This window comes from Phyllostomus discolor, chromosome 6 (genome assembly GCF_004126475.2).
Source record: "Phyllostomus discolor isolate MPI-MPIP mPhyDis1 chromosome 6, mPhyDis1.pri.v3, whole genome shotgun sequence".
Lineage (NCBI taxonomy): Eukaryota > Metazoa > Chordata > Mammalia > Chiroptera > Phyllostomidae > Phyllostomus > Phyllostomus discolor.
The window spans coordinates 146,471,471-146,491,036 of NC_040908.2; the positions used below are offsets into that span (position 1 = coordinate 146,471,471).

Genomic DNA, 19,566 nt, shown 5'->3' on the forward strand with positions numbered 1-19,566 from the left:
TGCCTTAGAGCCTTGTCACTCGGAGTGTGGCCTGGGCGCCTGCTGTGTGGGCGCCACCTGGTAGCTCATTTGAAAGGCAGACTCTCAGGCCCCACCCCAACCCACAGGAATCAGACCCCAGGTGATGGACGCGCACATTAGAGTTTCAGAAACAGCGCTTTAGAGAAAAAATGAGTGGGGTGGGGGGGCGGAGAGTGCCGAGCAGGGACTTGTATTTCCTATAGAGTATGGGGAAGGCCTCACAGATAGGGTGACACTGTTCAGAGCCCTGAAGAGAAGTCTGGTGACAGACCTTGGCCTGAGAAACTGAGTTGGGAAGCCCTGCGGAGATCTAGGAGAAGAATGTTCTAGGTGAAGAATGTTCTAGATGGAGGAATCAGCCAGGGCAAAGGCCCTGAGGCAGGAGCATGTCTAGCACATTTGGGGACCAGCAGGAGGCCAGAGTGAGTTAAGGCAAGAGCACTGGGCGATATGGCCAGACTGGGGTGGTTGGAGAGGCAGATCACTTAGGGTCCCCATAGCAATTCTGAGGACTCTCTGGCTCTCACTCCAAGTGCGGTGGGAGCCTCTAGAGGGTTTTGAACAGAAGAGTGTTGGGATCTGGGTTTTTAAAGCATCACTCCAGCCCTGGCTGGTGTAGCTCAGTGAGTTGAGCGTGGGCTGCGAACCAAAGGGCCGCAGGTTTGATTCCCAGTCAGGGCACATGCCTGGGTTGTGGGCCAGGTGCCCAGTGGGGGCCATGTGAGAGGCAAATACATATTTATGTTTCTCTCCCTCTCTTACTCCCTCCCTCTCTCTCTCTTCTAAAAATAAATAACATCTTTAAAGTGTCACTCCAGCCGCTGTGTTACAAATAGACCATAGGGAACAAGGTAGGAGGCCACTGAGTAATGCTTCAGGGGAGAGGCGTGGTAGTCTGGGCCACAGTGAAAGCAGCAGTGAGGGCCAGAAGCGGACAGACCCTGTATGTATGTCGGAGGTGGAGACAGACGACAGGGTTTGTTGATGAATGGGTGTTGGGTGAGAGTGTAAGAGAAGGGTCAAGACTGGTGACAAAGCCATTGGCCTGAGAAACTGGAAGGGAGAAGTTGCCATTTATTGGAGTGGAGAATATCACAGGAAGAACAGGTTTGAGGGTGAGGGGGACTTTAGAGTGGGTTTTGGATGTATTAAATTGAGATATCTAATTGGATAGTTGAATTGGCAGTTGGATATAGTAATCTAGAGTTCAGGGTAGAGGCTGGAGATATACGAGTATAAATGAGCGTCATCAGAACGTACATGGTATTTAAAGTCTATGAGATCATCTAGGGAGTGAGAGAGAAGCGTGCTTGGGCGGCGTAGATGGACAGTGTCAGCAAGCCACGACAGCCAGGTGCCGTGACCTCGTCCACTAGGATAGACCTGCCGCCCGTCCGGAGCATCCAAGTTTACCAGTCAGGGCACATTCCACTGGTGTGGGCAAGTCCTTGCCTGGCCTTTGGTTCTCTTTCTCTAGACTTTTTTGCAGACCTCACTTCCTGCTATTAAGGCCTTCCTACAGGCAGTCACTTTGCTTACTGTTTTCTTTATTTTGGTTCTAAGAACATATTGGTTCTTTTGATTGAACTGAAGTGTTTTCCAAGCCTTCCCACCCCCAACCCCCGCTAGTGATTATAGGGGACTCATCCATCTCATGTCAGGGGCTCTTTTCTTTTTCTTATGTTTTTCTAACCCAATTTCTGAAAAAGTTGAAAGAATCATACTGTGAGCACCCATGTTCCCATTACCTAGGCTCCACAATGAGCATTTGACTGTGTTTTTATTGTCACATATATGTTCATCTACGTATCCCTCCATTCATCCATCTTTTTTTTGATGCATTTTGAGCTTGCAAACATCTGTAGGCTTCAACCCTACACACGTCAGCATGCATACCATTGCCTCGAGTTCAATTATTTATGATGTTTTTAGGTGAAACTTACATACAGTGAAATACACAGAACTTACGTATCTCATTTGATCAGTGCTGATGAATGTAGACACCTGGGCAACACCAGCCCTACATGACCATCCCCCTGTCCCCCTTTGCAGATTAGCTGATTCCGGCCTCACCCCTGGAGGAACCCACTGTCCTAATAGCGAATTCTTCCTACTGACATTGGCCTCTGTGGGAACAGCCTGATCCTTTTGATTAGACCGAGGCATATCCAGGCTCCCCAGCCAGCCATCTGGGGAGGCGGGAGGGAGGGCTCCACCGGTTACATTTTAATCGTTGCTCACTCAGAGGGTGATGTCACGGTCATCTATAGAGTCATCTCTCTGTGGCCTTTGCCTCCTCATTCCAGCACCGCTCTAGTCCTCAGGTTTCTTCTCTCTTCTCTCTTGACTCATGGACCTCACCAGTGAGGAAAGCTCACACGTATCCATCTTCTTCCTCCTCATAGTGATAGCGAAGCCTAGCATTTTAATAAGCACCTATGAAAGTACCACATGTGTTTCGTCTCATGGATGCCTCATGAGGTGATAGCCCGGTTTACAGATGAGGAAACTGGGACTCAGAGACCTTGAGTCACTTGCTCAGTGCAAGAGCCTTTCTGATCCCAAACCCTCTTACCCATCTCACGACTTGGGACTGGGGTGGGGGATTTATCTCCGGTGGCCTTTCCCCTTCCCAGTGCTCCTTGTCATGTGCTTCCTGCTGCCTCTTTCCCACAGCTGTGGTGAAGAACCCGCCCAACAACCTGTGGATCATCGCCGCGGTCCTGGCGCCCATTGCCGTGGTCACGGTCATCATCATTATCATCACTGCCGTGCTCTGCCGGAAGAACAAGAATGACTTCAAGCCGGACACGGTGATGAACCTGCCTCAGAGGGCGAAGGTACGCAGCGGAAGCAGGTGGAGAGGAGCAGGAGCCCTGGCCTGCAGGGGGGTCTGTCTGCCTTTTCCCTCTTGGGTTTGGAGACATTGCAAGTACCTTCAGAAACATCCTAACGAGTGCTCATTTTCTTGCAGGAGACCCTTTATTTATTAATTTATGCGTTTGAATGTTTAAAAGTTTATGGTAAAATATGCATAACAAAGGTTATCATTTTAACCATTTTTAAGGGTATAGTTCAGTGTTGATAAGTATAGCCACTTGGTTGTACGCCCTTCACTTTTACAATCAGGACGTGATAGCTGCTGCTTATCTTATGCTCACTCTTTGCCGTAAATGCTTCTACGTGCTTTCTAGACAGCAACCCAGTCCTCGAGGCAACCCTTTGAGGCAGGGCCCTTATTCTATAGATGAGGAAACCAAAGCACAGACAACTAGACAGACCTAAAAGGCGCTTTAATCTAAGCTGACTCCCTCCATTTACTAAGCAATGACTCCTTTAGATCACACAGTTAGGAAGTAGCAGAACTGATAGTAGAATTAGGTTTCTTGGCTCATTACACAGGGCTCTTTGAGGCACTGTAGACCATCAGAATGTTCCTTCTTCACTGGCAGGAGAGTGGCTTACTCTCAAAGGCTGCCATGATGGCAAGCTGCAGAGAACCCTGGTCAGTCACTGTCACACTCCAGGGGCTCCAGTGAAGCCTGGCCAGGGGCCCCATCCACTCTCACAGCCTCCACTGGTCTGCCCCAGTCACCCCTGGGGAATGGACTGAGAAAATTCCAAAGCCTCATTTTCCAGTCATGTGGCTCCCTCCATGATATTCCATTAAAAATGCATTCATCCTTAATATCTGATGTTTAAATAATGCCTTACAATTTGCTGGGCTCTCCTAGGTCATGGTCAGGGAAAGCTTCATTATTTTATTGCTCAGAAACCCCAAGGAAAGAGAGACTGTGGGACTTGACCAAAATCACAAAACTCTCAGCAGAGGGGCAGCTCCAGCCTCTGTCTGAGGCTTTGGGATCTTTCTACTTCCTACACCTCTCTGATCCCCGAGCTTTGGCCAGTAGAATCCCCTTCCAGCTCTGAACCCCTGAACTTTGTCCATCTGTGCAGGAATGGAACAGTGACTGGAATTTCATGTCCATTGGAAGGCATGTCATGGAGCTCATTCTTGCTGGGAGTCACGCATGCCTCATTCTTCCTGGGTGATCACCCCTCACTTCAGCAAAAGAAATCAAATGAACTTTATTGTTTGTTAAATCAATTTACCTGTTCAGAAGCCGCAGCCTGAATAGATACTCTGTGTACTGATTAGCCAATCCCCAAAGAATGTTGTTCTGTTTCTGTTGACACAAAGCCACCCGCTTCCCAGACGCATCGTGATGTTGGGAATTACCCAAGCGGTGAAAAGTGAAACTGTTCCAAGCGGGGGCATTTCGTTCCCATCTGAGCTTGCTTACAACCTGAGCCTTTCGGACCCAGCAGTAATCACCAGAATCTAATCGCAGCCCAGTCCAGGAATGCAAAACATGTCATATGAGGTTGTAAATGCCATCTTTGTGTTATAGATTAAGCCAGAATTTTATGAATTTGCCAAGGTGAGTTGGCCAGCACTTGATTTCAGCATAGCTTCTGGCTTGAAAGCTCTCTGCAGCTGGAACAGATTAATGTCTATGGGTTCTCATAGCCCTTTTTTATGTTCCTGCCTGGTGCGTTGTGCTTCAGGAGATACCTGGCTGGCTGGTGTTGGAAATCGAGCAACTTTATGTTGCATGAGATGATTGAATTCACTTGTGTGTGGGGATGCTCGTTATTTTCTCCCTCAATGAGGCTGGGCTACACACTTTGATTGCCAAAACCCTTTTACCACAGAAAACCAGCAGGGTGGAACTTTTTCTTACTGCATCCTTCTGCGTTGTGGTTTGTGAGAGGAGAGCTACCTGCATCATTTCTCATGACCTCTGTGTGGGAACAGCATTCGTTGAATGCCAAGGGACAAGGTGGAATGAAAACGTTAGCTTTTGCCACCAATGCATAGACCAGGAAGACGGTCTCCTGGTCTCCTGAGACATTACTGTATCTTTAGAACGCAGACTGCAGTGCCAGGGGACATCCTGGGATCCTGGCTGAGACTCAGTAAAAGACTTAACAGGCTAAGCGGAGGTGGGTGTGGCTGTCCTGGGAGCCGCCAGGGCATGCACGCCCGCACCCTTCTTCAGAAATAAGGCACTGGGGACAGGCCCAGTCTCCGCTGCAGTCAGCTGGGCTTCTGCAGGCCGAATGTCGGGAAGATGATAAATGCAGGAGGGCCAGGCAGTTACCTCCTTTCTTCCTAGTTCACCTCTCTTCACTCTTTGTCATTGAATTCACATCCTTTTCCCTGCTGTTCTCTTCCTATAATTGAAGAGAACATGGCTCCCAGGAACAGGCGGTCGTAGGGAACACGAGCTAGGGCCGTATCAGGATGCACACAGAGTCTGGAGGGCCTGCAGGGGTTGGCATGGCTGTCTGCTGAGGCCAGGCCAGTCATCCTCAGAGATACCCAGCGTTTCCTCTTTCTGACATCCTACATGTATGACCTGTATGTGACCTCTTTCTGACTCAATTTTCCCATCTGTGAAAGCGGGGTGACAGGTTGTGGTAAGCACTGAGTTACATAAACTACTTTGAGCTGTGCCTGGTGTATGAGAAATGTTATATACTAGTTGGCTTTTACTATTACAATGCTCTCTTCTTAAAAGATCTGGGTGACATTTCTACTTTTGAAATTATTCAAGATAATTGGATTGAAAAGTTTTACAAAATCACTGAAGTAACATAAATACTTCATGACAACGTACTGATGGGGTTGGATGGCACTAGTTGTGTCTAGTGAGCAATTAATTAATCTCAGGCAATTTTCACGTTGGAGGTTGAAAGACCACTACCCTTTCAGTCAGAAGAGTTAGGGATGAGTCTTGAGTCTTTTACCACCTAGCTGTGTGATCTTGGGCAAGTCACTGAACCTCTTTAAGCCTCTGTTTCCTCACCTGTGAAATGAAGTCTGTGGGGTGTGCCCTGCTTGTCTCATGGGGTTGCTGTGGGGATGAAATGAGGTGTCACCGTTTTGCAGGCTCTAAGTACTGAACACATGCAGAGACCGTTACTTCTGCTTACCCATCCTCAGCCCGGCCCCTGGAGTACCCAGCAGGGAACTTCAGCCTCATGTGAAGGGTGAGGAGCCAAATGAGAGAGAATTGGAGGTGGGCCGGGGGGCCAGAGCCAGCTTGTCCTCCTCACTAGGTTCTTGGGAAGTCTCAGCTGCCATTGGAGACTCCCAGTCCCTCACTGACATGCCAGGAGTCTCAGCACAGAAGCAAGTCCAAGTACGGTAGGAGATGTCCAACCAAGATGGCAGACAGCAGAAGGGAAGAATCGTCAGCAGAGGTTAGGTGTTCTGGCTCTGGCTCCGTGGATCAGCTGTGTGAGCCTGGGAAGTTGCTTAACCTCTCTGAACCTCAGTTTCTTCATCTCATAATAATACCTCCCTCCTTGATCGGTAGTGAGGATGAAATGACAGGTTTCTGTAATGTGTTTGGTCCTGTACCAGTGATATCAAGTGAAGCCGCAGCTGTGAGGCCCTAGACGGTAGGGGGCCAGTTACATTCATCTTTGTATCTCCAACACCAATCAGGGGCCCTGGCACAAGCCACTGCTCAACAACTATAGTTGGAACAAAATCAAACAGGATAATGGGGAGCTTGGGCTATTGTGGAAAAGAGGCCAGCAGGAGATGAGGCTGAGCAGGTGGGTTCAGCCAGAATTTGAAGGGCCTTGAATGCCTTGCTGTAGAGATTAGGAGTCATAAATCAATTCTAATGACCTGATGTGGTTTAAGGGAAATACTGGGTTGGCCAAAAAGTTCATTCTTTTTTATTTCCCGTAAGTTGGCTCTAGTAGTGCTTAGCCGTCTTTAACTTCATTCAAAACAGTTTTGTTAGATTGTAATGTGACAGCTGTCATATCAGGGTGCATTAAAAAGAACATAAAATTGGTGAATTTTAGCCATGTTAATATTGAAGATGGAAGAAAATGAGCAACATTTTCTGCATATTATGCTTTATTATTTCAAGAAAGGTAAAAACGCAACTGAAATGCAGAAAAAAAGAATTGTGCAAGATTTTACCAGTTGGGCCATAGTCCTAGACCATTAAATCTAGCTGGAGCCTTCCTGTTAATATTTCTCAACTAAATTAGCTGCTGAAGGAAGAACTCCGATCACATCGAGTTCTAATAGAACCCAAATGGTGGAGGTTGGTTTCATCCCTAGATTTTCTTGAAGAGAATCACTGATGTCCATTTCACCTGGACTGAGATTTAGTAGCAAAGCAAACAGTATTGAGACTAATATCGATTGAATGCTTACTATGTGCCAGGCACTTAGCTAAATGCTGGACTTGAATTTACTTATTTAATCCACACAACATCCCTCGAAGATGTTGCCTGCCTATTTACGCTCACAGCCATACACATTGTGTCCTGTTTACACTATTATGATCTTCATTTTACCAATGAGGAAGCTGGTCTGCAGGGAATTTCAGTAACTTATCCATGGTCACCCAGCTAATAAGTGGCAGAGTCAGGATTTGAACCCTGGGCAGTCTGTTTTCAGAGGTGTTGCTACTAACCACCCCATTGTCCTGCCTCAAGTCTGTATTGTGCTGCTTTAGAGTGTAAAACAGAATAGAGACACTCCCAGGAGTTGTTTAAACAAGCCTCTTGGTTTTTCATCACTCCACTAATAGATGTCTGTTGGGTTTTGCTCACAGCTTCCCTGTTCACTTGGGATTCCAGACGTTATACAGTAAAGCCTTGTTAATTTCTCAGTAATGAGCTATAGGAGCGCCAACTTGCTTAAGGGAGAGTCTGGATTAGATAGCCCATAGACCCCATGCAGTGGCATGTTTCTTTGCCTCTGTTTGCAGAGCTGAGATTCCCCTTTAACACTCAGGGTGGTGGAGGTGAAGCAGATAGGATTACCTTCATTTCTCAGATGAGAAAATTGAGGTTCAGTGTTCCAGTGACTTGGCAAAGTCACACACCCTTTATTGCATAGGAGTTAAGAGATGGCAGAACACTCCTATGTAGGAACCTGTTTAACGTACCAATGGACAGTTTCTAATTAGCCATATCCAGAGACTTAAAATTAGTGGTCTAAAATCCCTGCGTGAAGTTTGTCCTCACACACATTTTTTGCATCTTGTTTTCACTATTCATTTTTCTGAGTAAGTCTTATCTATAGAGATTCTGAAGCTAGGTGGAATTACCATGGAATCTGATTTTGCAGAGACAGATTTTGATGGAGATGAGAGAACTTCTATTTATCAGAAAGCTGAGCATAGTCCTGACACCTGTGCTTTCCCGCCTGTCTTCTCTCAAAGCCGTGGTTAGAGGCACACTGTGCCAGAAAGACGAGTGCAAATCTGTTTCCTCTTTGCAGCCTGTGCAAGGCTTTGATTACGCCAAACAGCACCTGGGCCAGCAAGGGGCCGACGAGGAGGTCATCCCCGTGACCCAGGAGACGGTGGTCCTCCCGCTGCCCGTCAGAGATGCTCCGGCCTTGCAGGAAAGGGACGTCGCCCAGGATGGGAGCACCATCAAGACGGCCAAGTCCACTGAAACCAGAAAGAGGTAGGCAGGGGGCCCACTTCTGCCTCTCTGTGTCAGCAGGAGAAATAATTGATGGTGAGAGGAGCCAAAGCCCTCCAGTTAATTCCACTGTTCTCTTTGAAAATCCCCTTCCTGCTCATTGTGAATATTTGAAAAGGAGACCGAAGGAGATGAGGAGAGCCACACTACCTGCTTCTCGAGAGCCACCCTGCGTAAGGTTTTATATCGCAGATCTACCACAACAGCGGACACTTAGCTCTTACATTTGTGATAATAAATTTGGCACTGACATTGCACTTACATATTTTAACTTACCTTAAAAGTGGTTCTTTTGATTTAGCATGTGTAGTTGTATTTTATCTGGTAGTTCCTCAATGGTTTAGGATTTTAGTTCAAAACCATTTATTGAGTTTTTACTATGAACACAGTATGTTGACATGCGTTGGAAGGACTACACAGGGGTTTCAGATTGATTCCTGGCCCCGAGGACCTCATGCTGGAGAGACAGAGAGAGAAATAGCTGGGATACCAAGCAGGACATGCGGGCGCCCACAGTGGAGTCTGAACAAAGCACTGTGGGAAAGAGAGGCGTAAGAACTTGACTCTGGTGAGGAGGGGTGTTGTGGAGGAGGCTGAGTTTTAGCTGGGCCTTGAAGGGTGAGAGGGGCATCAATGGGTGGGAAGAGATAAAGGCATCCAGTCTGAAAGAGCCGGGAGAGAGAAGGGACAGGCACACTCACCTAGTGGCGGGTGTTCCTGGAGTTTAGAGTTCGCAGGGACTGGGATGTGGTGAAGGATAACAGCAGAAAATAGATTAAAATTGTGGAGGGTTTTAACTTCCAGACTAAGGAGTTTGACCTTTACGCTCTGGCTGATGGGAAGCCACCTCAAGTCCTTCAGGAAGACAGTAATGTCCAGCCTGTGCTTGAGAAAGATGACGCAGGTGGTAATGTGGAAGATATATGGCAGAGGTTAGGCCAGGAGACTCATTACCTTATTATAAGGACTTAGCAGTGGCCTCATAAAGAGGTAATGACCCCTATGGGAAGCCCTGTTGGTGGTTACACCAGCTCCCATTGCCAGCCCCTTCTCCCTCGCCTCAAGACTGCGATGGCTGGCAAAGCTACATCCTTCCGGTCTCCTTCCCTCTTTCCCTCCCTTCACCTAACATATATGTATTGATTGTTTGTTGTGCATCAGGCACTGGGGATATTGCAGTGAAGAAGACAAAATTCCTGCTCTCATGGGGCTTACAGTTTGGTGGGGAGAGATAGACAATAAACAAACAGAAATAGGTAGATAGTAGGTTGAGTGGTGATGAGTATGAAGAACACCGAAGCACAGTGAGGGGACAGAGAGATGGAGAGCGAGGAAGGTGATGCTGTTTTAGCAGGAAGCCGGGGAAGGCCTCTGTGAAAAAGCGACATTTGAGAACAACCTGACTGAAATGATGGATACGCCTTGAGGCTATCTAGGGGGAACTGGAACAGGGTGTGCACATCCCAGAGGCAGGTACTTTGACTTGCACAAGGGAGAGCAGGAAGGCCAGAGAGGCTGGTGTGAACCTCGGGGGAAGAGGTCGCAGCTGAGTCAGAGAAGTTGCCCGAAGTTTGATCCTGTCAGACCTCTTAGACCAAAGTCAGGCCTTGGAATGTGTTGTGAATGAAGATCAGAAGTCATCGGAGGGTTTTGGGAAGGACAGTGACATGATGTGACTTGCTGTTTTAAAGGCTCACTCTGGCTGCTGTGTAGAAAACAGACTATAGAGAAACAGTGTAGGAGCAGGAAGCCCTGTTAGGCGGCTATTCTAGTGCAGCTGAGAGATGGTAGTGCGAGGCATGACCGGATTCTAGAGATGTTTTGAAGGAAGAGCTGAGCAGACTTGCTGAGAGCCTATTGTAGAGTATTGCAGAAGAATGGATTTGCCATGTATCATGTGGGAGAAGACTTGGTAGGGAACAATCAAGAGTTTAGATGTGAAGTCTGAGATGCCCATTGGGCATGTAAGTGGAGATGTTGAGAACTCAGTTAACCACATGAGTCTAGAGCTCAGAGCAGAGGTCCAGGGTAGAAATGTGAATGTAGCAGTGGTCAGTGTTTACATATATAAAGCCGAGAGTCTGGATGGGATCACCTACCAAAGCACAGAGAGAGAAAAGGTCGAAGAGCTGGCCCCTGGGGCATTGCAATGATTCCAGGCCCAGATGATGAAAAAGAATCAGCAAAGGAGACCAGAAAGTGTCAGGAAGAAAGGCACGAGAACAGCAAAGCAAGAGCGGAATCGGAGAAGCCAAGAGAATGGAGTGGTCTGAGGAGAAAGGGAAGGTGGTTTGTACCAAACGCTCAAGTTTTTGTGTTGGAGTCAGGAGCAGGTGCATGTGTGTTTTCCCCAGGACTTCTCGGTGCCTCAGAAAGAGGCACAGAGAAACAGAGGGTTGGGTTTCAGAGGGCTGTGTCAGAAAGAAGGTTGAGGGCATGTGGATTAGTTACCTACTACTCCATCAAAAACTTAGCAGCTTAACACGACAACCATCTATTGAGCTCAGGGACAGTAGTTTTTTTGTGGGGCAGCAGTTTAGGCTGAGCCCAGTTGGGTGATGGTTCTGGTCTGAGGTAGGCTTGGCTGAACTCAGATGGGGTTGCTCATGCATCTGTAGTCAGGTGGTAGTCAGGTGGGTTGCCTTGTCTGGGTTGGCATGTGGTCTCTCATCTTCCAGCAGGCTAACCCTGCCTTTCTGACAGGGTGGTTACAGGATTCCAAGGACATCAAAAAAAGCCCCAGAGGGCAAGCCCCTCTCAAGTCTCTGCTGTTGCGTATTTGCTACTGTCCTATTGGTCAAAACAAGACACATAGTCAAGTCCAGAGTCAGTGCAGGAGAGGACTACTCAGAGCTTGGTTAACGGGAGGTGTGGACAAATTGGGACCATCGCTAACTGTCTACCCAACAAGGGGGATCCTAAGCAGGGCAGAATCCAAACATACAGAGAAACATATATCTATTCCTGCAATAGATGATTTATCTGAGTTGACTGGCAAATGATATTACCTACAATAATTACTTTCATTGTGATTTTTGCCAAATACAATAAAAGCATGTTAACAACTTATTTATCGCCTATTTAAAGGACAATGTAAAGGGATACATAAGATTATTAAAATTAGGATATTATTACTGCCACAAAAGAATTTTCTACCCATTCTAGTTGAGTGGTTTAAGTTGTGTAAGTTTCTTTAAAAAAATGTTTTTTAGACCAAGCATTTCTTTGGTTTATTTTAAGAGTTTGTTTCAAGCATTTCTTCTTGAATTAGCAAGACATCTACTCTTGCTAACAAAATTTAATTACCTCAAGATTTTTATCAGCAAATACTAGTTTATGAAACAAATACAGATAAAGAAAACAGATAAAGAAAATACCTACATTACTGAATGATTTCCAAATTTGCTTGATGATTTTACCATAAAGATATAATTTTGCTAAGGTCTAGCTGTATCATTGCCAAAGGAAAAATTTCACCTCTGTTCAAGTGCAGCCAACCACAGGAGTCTGGTCAGTTGGGAAAATTTTAAGGTGCCAGCCCCGAGAGCAAACCCCTCATGCATCTGCGTTTCCGACCTTCCCATCTTGCCCCATCAGCTTCCTCATTCCTACGAGATCAGGACTGCATAACCTTTCAGAATGGGCCTGTTAATTGATCCGAAAAGTTTCGCAAGTGAAAAAATAGGGAACTCCAGTGATTTGGTGGTCATTAAGGTATCTCAATATTCAAAAACTGTTTTAAAAGTGAAGGAAAATGAGCGTTCAGCCACTTGCAGACAACCAGACAGACATTATGGGTCCTTTGCCTTATGTAGGCTCTGCCGATGCTATTTTGTTGGTCCACAATTGGGATTAAGGGGCAAGGGTGGAGAATCAGCCATTCACAATAGTTATTTCTTTTTTTTTAATATTTTATTTATTTATTTTTTAGAGAGGGAAGGGATGGAGAGAGAGAGAGAGAGAGAAACATCAATGTGCAGTTGCTGGGGGTTATGGCCTGCAACCCAGGAATGTACCCTGGCTGGGAATCGAACCTGGGACACTTTGGTTCCCAGCCCGCGCTCAATCCACTGAGCCACGCCAGCCAGGGCCCACAATAGTTATTTCAATACAGTGATTGGCCATAATTGTTCAGCAATTGATGAATCCTCACCATGAGATTGTTCTTCCAGTTTTCATGTACATTCACATCCTCAGAATGGAGGCTGAGTTCAGTATTCCAAAACTGCCACCTCACACGTGACGCTGTCATGCTTTCAAAAACATCTTTGTGACTGTCATGTGAGTGGACACACATACACGTACAAATCTCACTCTGTTTTGACCAGAAATTTTGAGTTGATAGCTTCATATAAACCTGCCTATAAGCTGATGCAAAGAGTAAAGCAGAGTACCGGATTTTTCAGACTATAAGACACCTTCCCCACCCCACCCCCCACCAAATTTGGGAGAAATAATGGTTGTTAATGCTGCTGTTGAGTTCTGTTTACATTTACATTGGTGAAATATTATGTTATTTATGTTATTAAATATTTTACCACATTTTTTGCTTCAAAATGTTTTTCCTATTTTCCTCTTCTAAAACCTGGGTGCATCTTATGGTCCCAAAAAAACGGTACTTTTTTTTTCTTTCTCTCTCCAAAAATCTGCTCACTCACATCTTTCCTTGAAGTAAGAGAAACAGCCAGAAAAAATGTTTCAGGATCAAATGAGGGAAAGGGTATGCAAATGCTGTGAAAACCACTAAGTAACCTGTGAATGTAAAATAGATCACAAGAAGCCTTTCCCTTCCCTCTCCTTGGGACCTTACCCGAAAGCCTCTTCGTCCCAACAAAGCCGGTTGGAGAAGTGTGTGCCATTAACTGTGAGCTTCTGAAAACTATCAAAGGGCACGTGCTCCCTACACACATGTACTCATACACCTGGTATTCTGCAGCCAAATGGCTGAAGAATAAACAAAACATATTCCATAAGTTAGTATCTTATGCATATGCTCCCAAACTTATTCTTCATATTACTAGTTTTGTAGGAAATTAAGAAATTTTTATGGTGAAGGAGATCTATAGCAAAATAAACTTAGATATGCTGAATTAAAATGAGAGGAGTCTCTTTATGACAGGACCAGTCTGAGCCTTTGATGTGTTCATGTGCTTTAGGACTACCTACAGAAGGGATATAGCGAATGGCATTTCCCTAACGTACGTGTGTGCGGGACTTTGGTAAGGAGCATCTCACTTGGTCGGTCCGTTCTTGGCAGACTCTGCCTTATCCCGTGCCTGTAAGTGGGCACTATCATTGTTCATGATTTTTAGGGTACTAAAGTGCATGGAAGTGTACAGAACTGAGAATTCTAAATTCCCAGAGGATGAGGAGGGAGGAGGAGGAAGAGGAGCGTCCATTAGGTCAAGTGCTGCATCTCAGTCCAGTAAATTTCCATTGTAAGGGCCAATGTGGTTAGGTTCTGAATCTGGCCAATTAACAATAGACAAACAAGAGCTTTGATGAGATCCGATATCTGCCCCCTCATTGTGTCCCACAGAGGGGAAGGCAGTTGGTCTTTCTGCTCAGCCCACCCACAGGCTGGCAGGGTCCCAGGCCCAAGGGAACAGGAACTCAGCAGGGGCTCTCAAGAGCCCGGTTTCCCACTGGGTTCCAGAAGTCCAGCCCCTGAGGAGGGCAAGAAGACCCCATGGCTTAACCCAGCCTCCGCTGGGACACTGTAGAGAGAAGGTAAAGGGAAGGTGCTCTGGCATGTGGGGAAACTCCCTACCTGCAGGGGGAGCTCTGGCTTCCAGAGCTGATGTGCCACCTCCCAACTCTGCCCTGGGCAGAATACTTCTCCTCTTCAAACTTCATGTTTCTCACTAGCTAAACAAGGGTGACAATCACCAAATCTGTGGATTGTCATAGATTCCTTAACAGTTTCAAAAGCATTCAGCATTGTCCTTGGCCCCTGGTATTGTAGTTGCTCCTGATGCAGAGCTCTTGGAGAGCGTGGGAGATGTTAGTTTCTCTCTGTACCTGTACAATGCCCAGTACAGAGATGGTGCACATAAAGTATTTTCTGAATGAATAAATAGCTCAATTGGTAGTTTCAAATGAAAGTGGTTAGCAGTTAGCAGAGTTAAGAGTGTGTGTGTGTGTGTGTGTGTGTGTGTGTGAGAGAGAGAGAGAGAGAGAGAGCGCACACTTAACAGTGGAGTGACTTCTTGTTTAGTAGTCAAGGCATATCCTGTTAAGAAGTAGTCCAAGAGAACTGTGATTCATACTTGTCCCTAAAGATGCCGTGTGCATCAAATACTCAGCAACACTCTCCAAAGCGCTGTATTCTAATAAGAGGGCATGCTTAAAACGCCATCACTACCGTTTCCATAGTCACTGGGGGTTAATGAAAAAGAACTGAGAGCTGCACTCCCTGAACTTCCCTGCACAGCTCAGCACCAGTCAGTGCACTTCAGAACAACTAGCTACTTAACCCATGCTGCAGAATGGATTTCTTTTTTAAATTTCTGAATCATTTCTTCTTTGTGGATAAAACCAGAATGAAAGGCTACAGACATAAACTGTGCAAATAAAACAACCTTGAGAAGAGGCTGCTCTGGTCGGAACTTACCATCTCCCTGTTGCTATGGTTACCTCCAGCAGGTCGCCCAGTGAGAACGGCTCTATCATCAGCAACGAATCAGGGAAGCCCAGCTCGGGGAGGCGCTCGCCCCAGAATGTAATGGCACAGCAGAAAGTGACAAAGGAGGAGGCACGGAAGAGGAATGGTGAGAAGCCTTCCCTGCCAAGCACCACCCTCGAGCCCGTCCCACTCACCCATGCTCACAGGCCTGCACGTGCTCACACCCACCAGTGTGCTCTCACCCTCAGTTCTTCTTTCTGTTGCATCCTACAAAGGCCAGGAGTCAGCTTCCTACCTACCTGTTGGGTATCAGCTTACCTCCCTCACTGAATTATCCTGCCCGCTGTTCTTATGGAACCATGCAGGGCCTTAAAAAACTATGCAGAATGAACTGATGTTTGTTTAGAGATTTTTCTAATTCTGGGGTGAATTGACATTTCTAACACCGGGTCCACTAGAGTGGCAGGTCTCTGAAATGCTGGTCTGCCTTGGAGATTCCCCTTCTTTTCTTGCTCTGACTCCCTGATACGTGGCAGCGGTTCAGTCTAGGCCAGTGAGTCCAAATGTTGCAAATGCACCTCTCTCAGGAAAAGCAGCACAGTAATAACCCTGTCATCGTAAACATCAGCCTATGCTTCTGCCTTTATTCTCCAGGGCAAGTTAACTCTGAGTTTCTCAAACAGATCTTCTCCCTCCTTATGAAGGTTTGGTGTTAGGGTTTGTTGATAGTCCTCGGAGCCACCTGGCTGTGCTGTGGCACCATCTGCAGCTCACATCTGTCGGACACCTGTGCAGCCTCCCTGTCCTCCTGGTCCCACCTGTATTCTGATCCGCCTCTCCACTGGGTCCTTCCGTGGAACCTACACTTGTCCCTTTTCATCAAAGGGCTCCACTTTGTCATAATGCTAGGTTAGAGTTCACCAGTAAAAATCAGTAGTGTATATTTTATTGGTGTAGAAGGTGGAGGGAAGGAAGGAATGAAGGAAGGAAGGGAGGGAGGGAGGGAGGGAAGGAAGGAAGGAAGGAAGGGAGGGAGGGAGGGAGGGAAGGAAGGAAGGAAGGAAGGGAGGGAGGGAGGGAGGAAGGGAGGGAGGGAGGGAGGAAGGAAGGAAGGAAATAACACTGAATGGAATTGTGGAGAAAACAAAAATGCATCATATTGTCACCTTGCAAAAGACATTTGTAACTGTGGCCTCTGAGAATAGACTATTCTCTTGGTATGGAATATTCAGACTGTTGTCTTTTGTCTCCATATCCGTTTTAAAGGTTAGAGTTACTAAGGTTGATTAATAAATGTTCACATACCGGGTGGTTGTTCTAAAACTGTTCCTGTTTCCCACCAGTTTTGTTGCATTTGTAACTTCTGATATTCCACATTTGTGAAAATAAGAACTCTAAACTGGAAACACACTACCCCGCCAGCAGCGTGGCTGGGATAGGTCCTTGTAGCTCAGTGGCCTCATTAGTTACCACAGGTGCAAGGCTAGTTTAGAGTCCGTTCCAGGACGGTGTTTAAATGTAAGTGGGGAAGAGAGATGTGAGAGCTAGGATTTGGAAAATTTTCTACCAAATACAGACACTTCAACTTCTGAATTAAAACCAATATCACCTTGGAAAAAGTGTTTTCCAGGAAAAGAGTTAAAAATGAGTGCCAGATGAGCACATAATATATGTATTTACATAATATATGTATTTAAATTAAATCTTCAGTCACTGGAGAGCAAAAACTTCCGTAAACCCTTACGTGTGCGCCTTCCTTCAAGTCACTGAGAGATTTCCCTGCCAAGGCTCAGAAGCTCATCAGACCTTGCCTGCCAATAGTCACAGAGTACATGGGTCCAGAGCAGGACAAGAACGAGAGAGTTCAGAGGAGGAATTACCTCCTTCTTAGCAGGGGCCCTTGGGGATATGTCGGACATATTAGCTCAAAACCAGTCTCGGTTTTAATTCTTTTCTTTACTTTCCCAGTGAGGTGAGGACTGGCCTACTATCTGATAAACAACACCAGAAGGTAGTGATGCTAGTTATATGATGTCCCTGAGCATTAATAGAAATTCCAGAAAAAAAGAGCATGCTTCCTGTAAAAGCATTTTCTGCCTCAAATGGGTGAGCCCTCCCCACCTGTGGCAGTTTAAACACGAAGAAATGAGCGCTCCCTTCCCAGCCTAATTTGCATAAACTCAAACGAACAATGGAACTCAGGCACAACAAGACCCAGGATGTTGGTGTTTACTAGCATGGCGGTGATGGTATCCAGGACACTTAGCCGTTTAACTGGGGCCCTTTTGTTTAGCCTTCTCATCTGCTTTTTCTTTAGGGACTAATTTTGCATTACATATTCTCATGAACCTGCTGTACTCACATAACATTTTAGTATTCATATTTAATGTAATGTCCTTTAATGTATTTTTACATATAGTCTTTGGGGGGGAGAATAACTAATTATTTTCCTCTTAAACCTAGAGGAATTATTGTGAAAATCTAAATGTGATTATTTTGTGAGTGAGAATGACAAAGAACTGTAGTTTGTACAGTTTCCAGAGTGTTCTTTTCTTTCTCCTTATGGTCATGCCCCTCCCCTTACCCGGTCCAGGGGGCAGGGAGTGAGGGTGTCACAACCCAGAAACGATAAAAATGTCAAGTACTGATTCTTTATCTGAAGGGTTTAATCATAGCACATTCTACCTGTTTACCTGTTCTGCAGGCACTAACATCTCCTTTCCAAGTCAGGAGATTTTGGCTGTTCCTTTAGTCATCATTTATTCAGCAAACCTTTATTGAAAGCCAACTACCTATGAGGCATTCTTAAAGGCAATGGGCATTGCATTTAATCAGATGGGTAAGAGTGGAGTTTACGTTCTAGTGGCAGGGCTGGGGCGGGTTAAACCAGTGCACAGATCAATGGTACCGAATGCTATGAAGAAAATGTACCAGGGTGATGACTCAGGTTGTTTTAGATTGGTGGATAAGGAAAGTCTTTTCTAAGCTGCAACTTGAAAAATAAGGAACTAAGCATGTAAAGATCTGGGGAAAGAGCTTTCTGAGCAGAGAGAACAGCTAATGCAAAACCCCAGAGGTGCGAACAGCCTGGCATGTTCAGTGTTCAAGTGGGCTGTTGTAGCTGGAGCGGAGGGGAGAGAGGGGAGAGGCAGGACGTGAACTCAGCAAGGTGGCCGAGACAGACCTGTTCAGAACCTTAGCAGCCACACTAAAGACTCAGGGCTTCATTTGGAGAGACGTGAAGCCTTCAGAGGGCTCGGGTCAAAGGAGCACTGTGATCTGGTGGCCTTTTGAGAAGATAACCCATCCTGGCTGCTGGTGGAGTGGGTATTTTAGGGGTAGGGGGACAGGAGTGGATGCTTGGAGGAAGGGGGTTTTTAGGAGGTATATTAGTTGCTTGTTGTGTTGCTGCATAACAAATTACCCCAACCCCTAGTGACCAAAATGATAATCTGTATCTGTTATGTCGCACAATGTCTGTGGGTCAGGAATTCAGGAGTGGCTTAGCTGGGTGGCTTTGGGTCAGAATTTCATGAGGTCACCATCTGGCCTGTAGTCATCTAAAGGTTTGGCTGGACCTGCAGGACCCACTGACAAGGTGGCTCATTCATAGCTGTTGGCAGGAGTCTCGGTTCCTTAACCACGTGGACCTCTCCATAGGGCTGCTTGAGTGTCCTCATCACAGTGCAGCTGGCTTTTCCCAGAGTAGGTGGTCCCAGAGAGAGCAAGGTGGAAGCCACAATGTTGTTTAGTGACCTTGCCATAGACATAACACACTGTCATTTCCGAAGTTTCCCTTCGGTTACACAGGTCAGTCCTGTTATTGTGTCTGTGACTAGCAGGAGGTGAGAATTACTGGGTGCCATTCTGCAGGCTGGTTCCCACAGGTGGCTTTCCTTGCAGGTGTCCAGGTGGGAGATAAGGGTGCCAAGCAAAACTCTACTCTAAAAACGTATGTGCATCTGGTAACTTGTCTAAAGAGAGACCGTCCTCTGTCATTGGCTGCTATTTGCAAATAAGCCCACAGAACCGAAAAAAAAAATACTCCAGTTATAGCCACTGTTAGACTCTGAGGTGTTTAGCCACATTATGAAGTAACAATTTACTTGGCTTAATTTGACAGATCCTCTGTGATTATGATAAGTGACAGAATGCCACAAACTATGTGTTTCTCAATTATTTAAATAACATTCCAATCTCTTAAGCAGACAGGAAGAAAGATAAATATACTTCTAGTACATTCATATTTTAATGACACCTATTTTGCTTCTAAATTGCCTACTGGTTTAGTTACTTGAACAGGCTTCATTTATCTCTCGCCGAGCCACACTCAATAAACTGTCATTCTTATAGTTACTTAATGGGATTATGCTCTGGAAACAACTAAA

The 19,566-nt window shown here is 46.0% G+C and overlaps 1 protein-coding gene across 4 annotated transcripts in view; it reads left to right on the forward strand.

Moving 5' to 3' along the window:
* KIAA1549L (KIAA1549 like) overlaps positions 1–19,566 on the forward strand; it is a 231,739-nt gene that overhangs the window by 165,778 nt on the left and 46,395 nt on the right. For 2 of the 4 annotated variants that reach the window (XM_028515516.2, XM_036029215.1), the window contains exons 11-13: positions 2,698–2,861; positions 8,345–8,535; positions 15,196–15,323. In XM_028515516.2, coding sequence (XP_028371317.2) covers positions 2,698–2,861; positions 8,345–8,535; positions 15,196–15,323 — 483 coding nt within the window. The remainder of the gene's footprint in view (positions 1–2,697; positions 2,862–8,344; positions 8,536–15,195; positions 15,324–19,566) is intronic. The other 2 variants (XM_036029214.1, XM_036029216.1) reach the window with 1 other exon arrangement.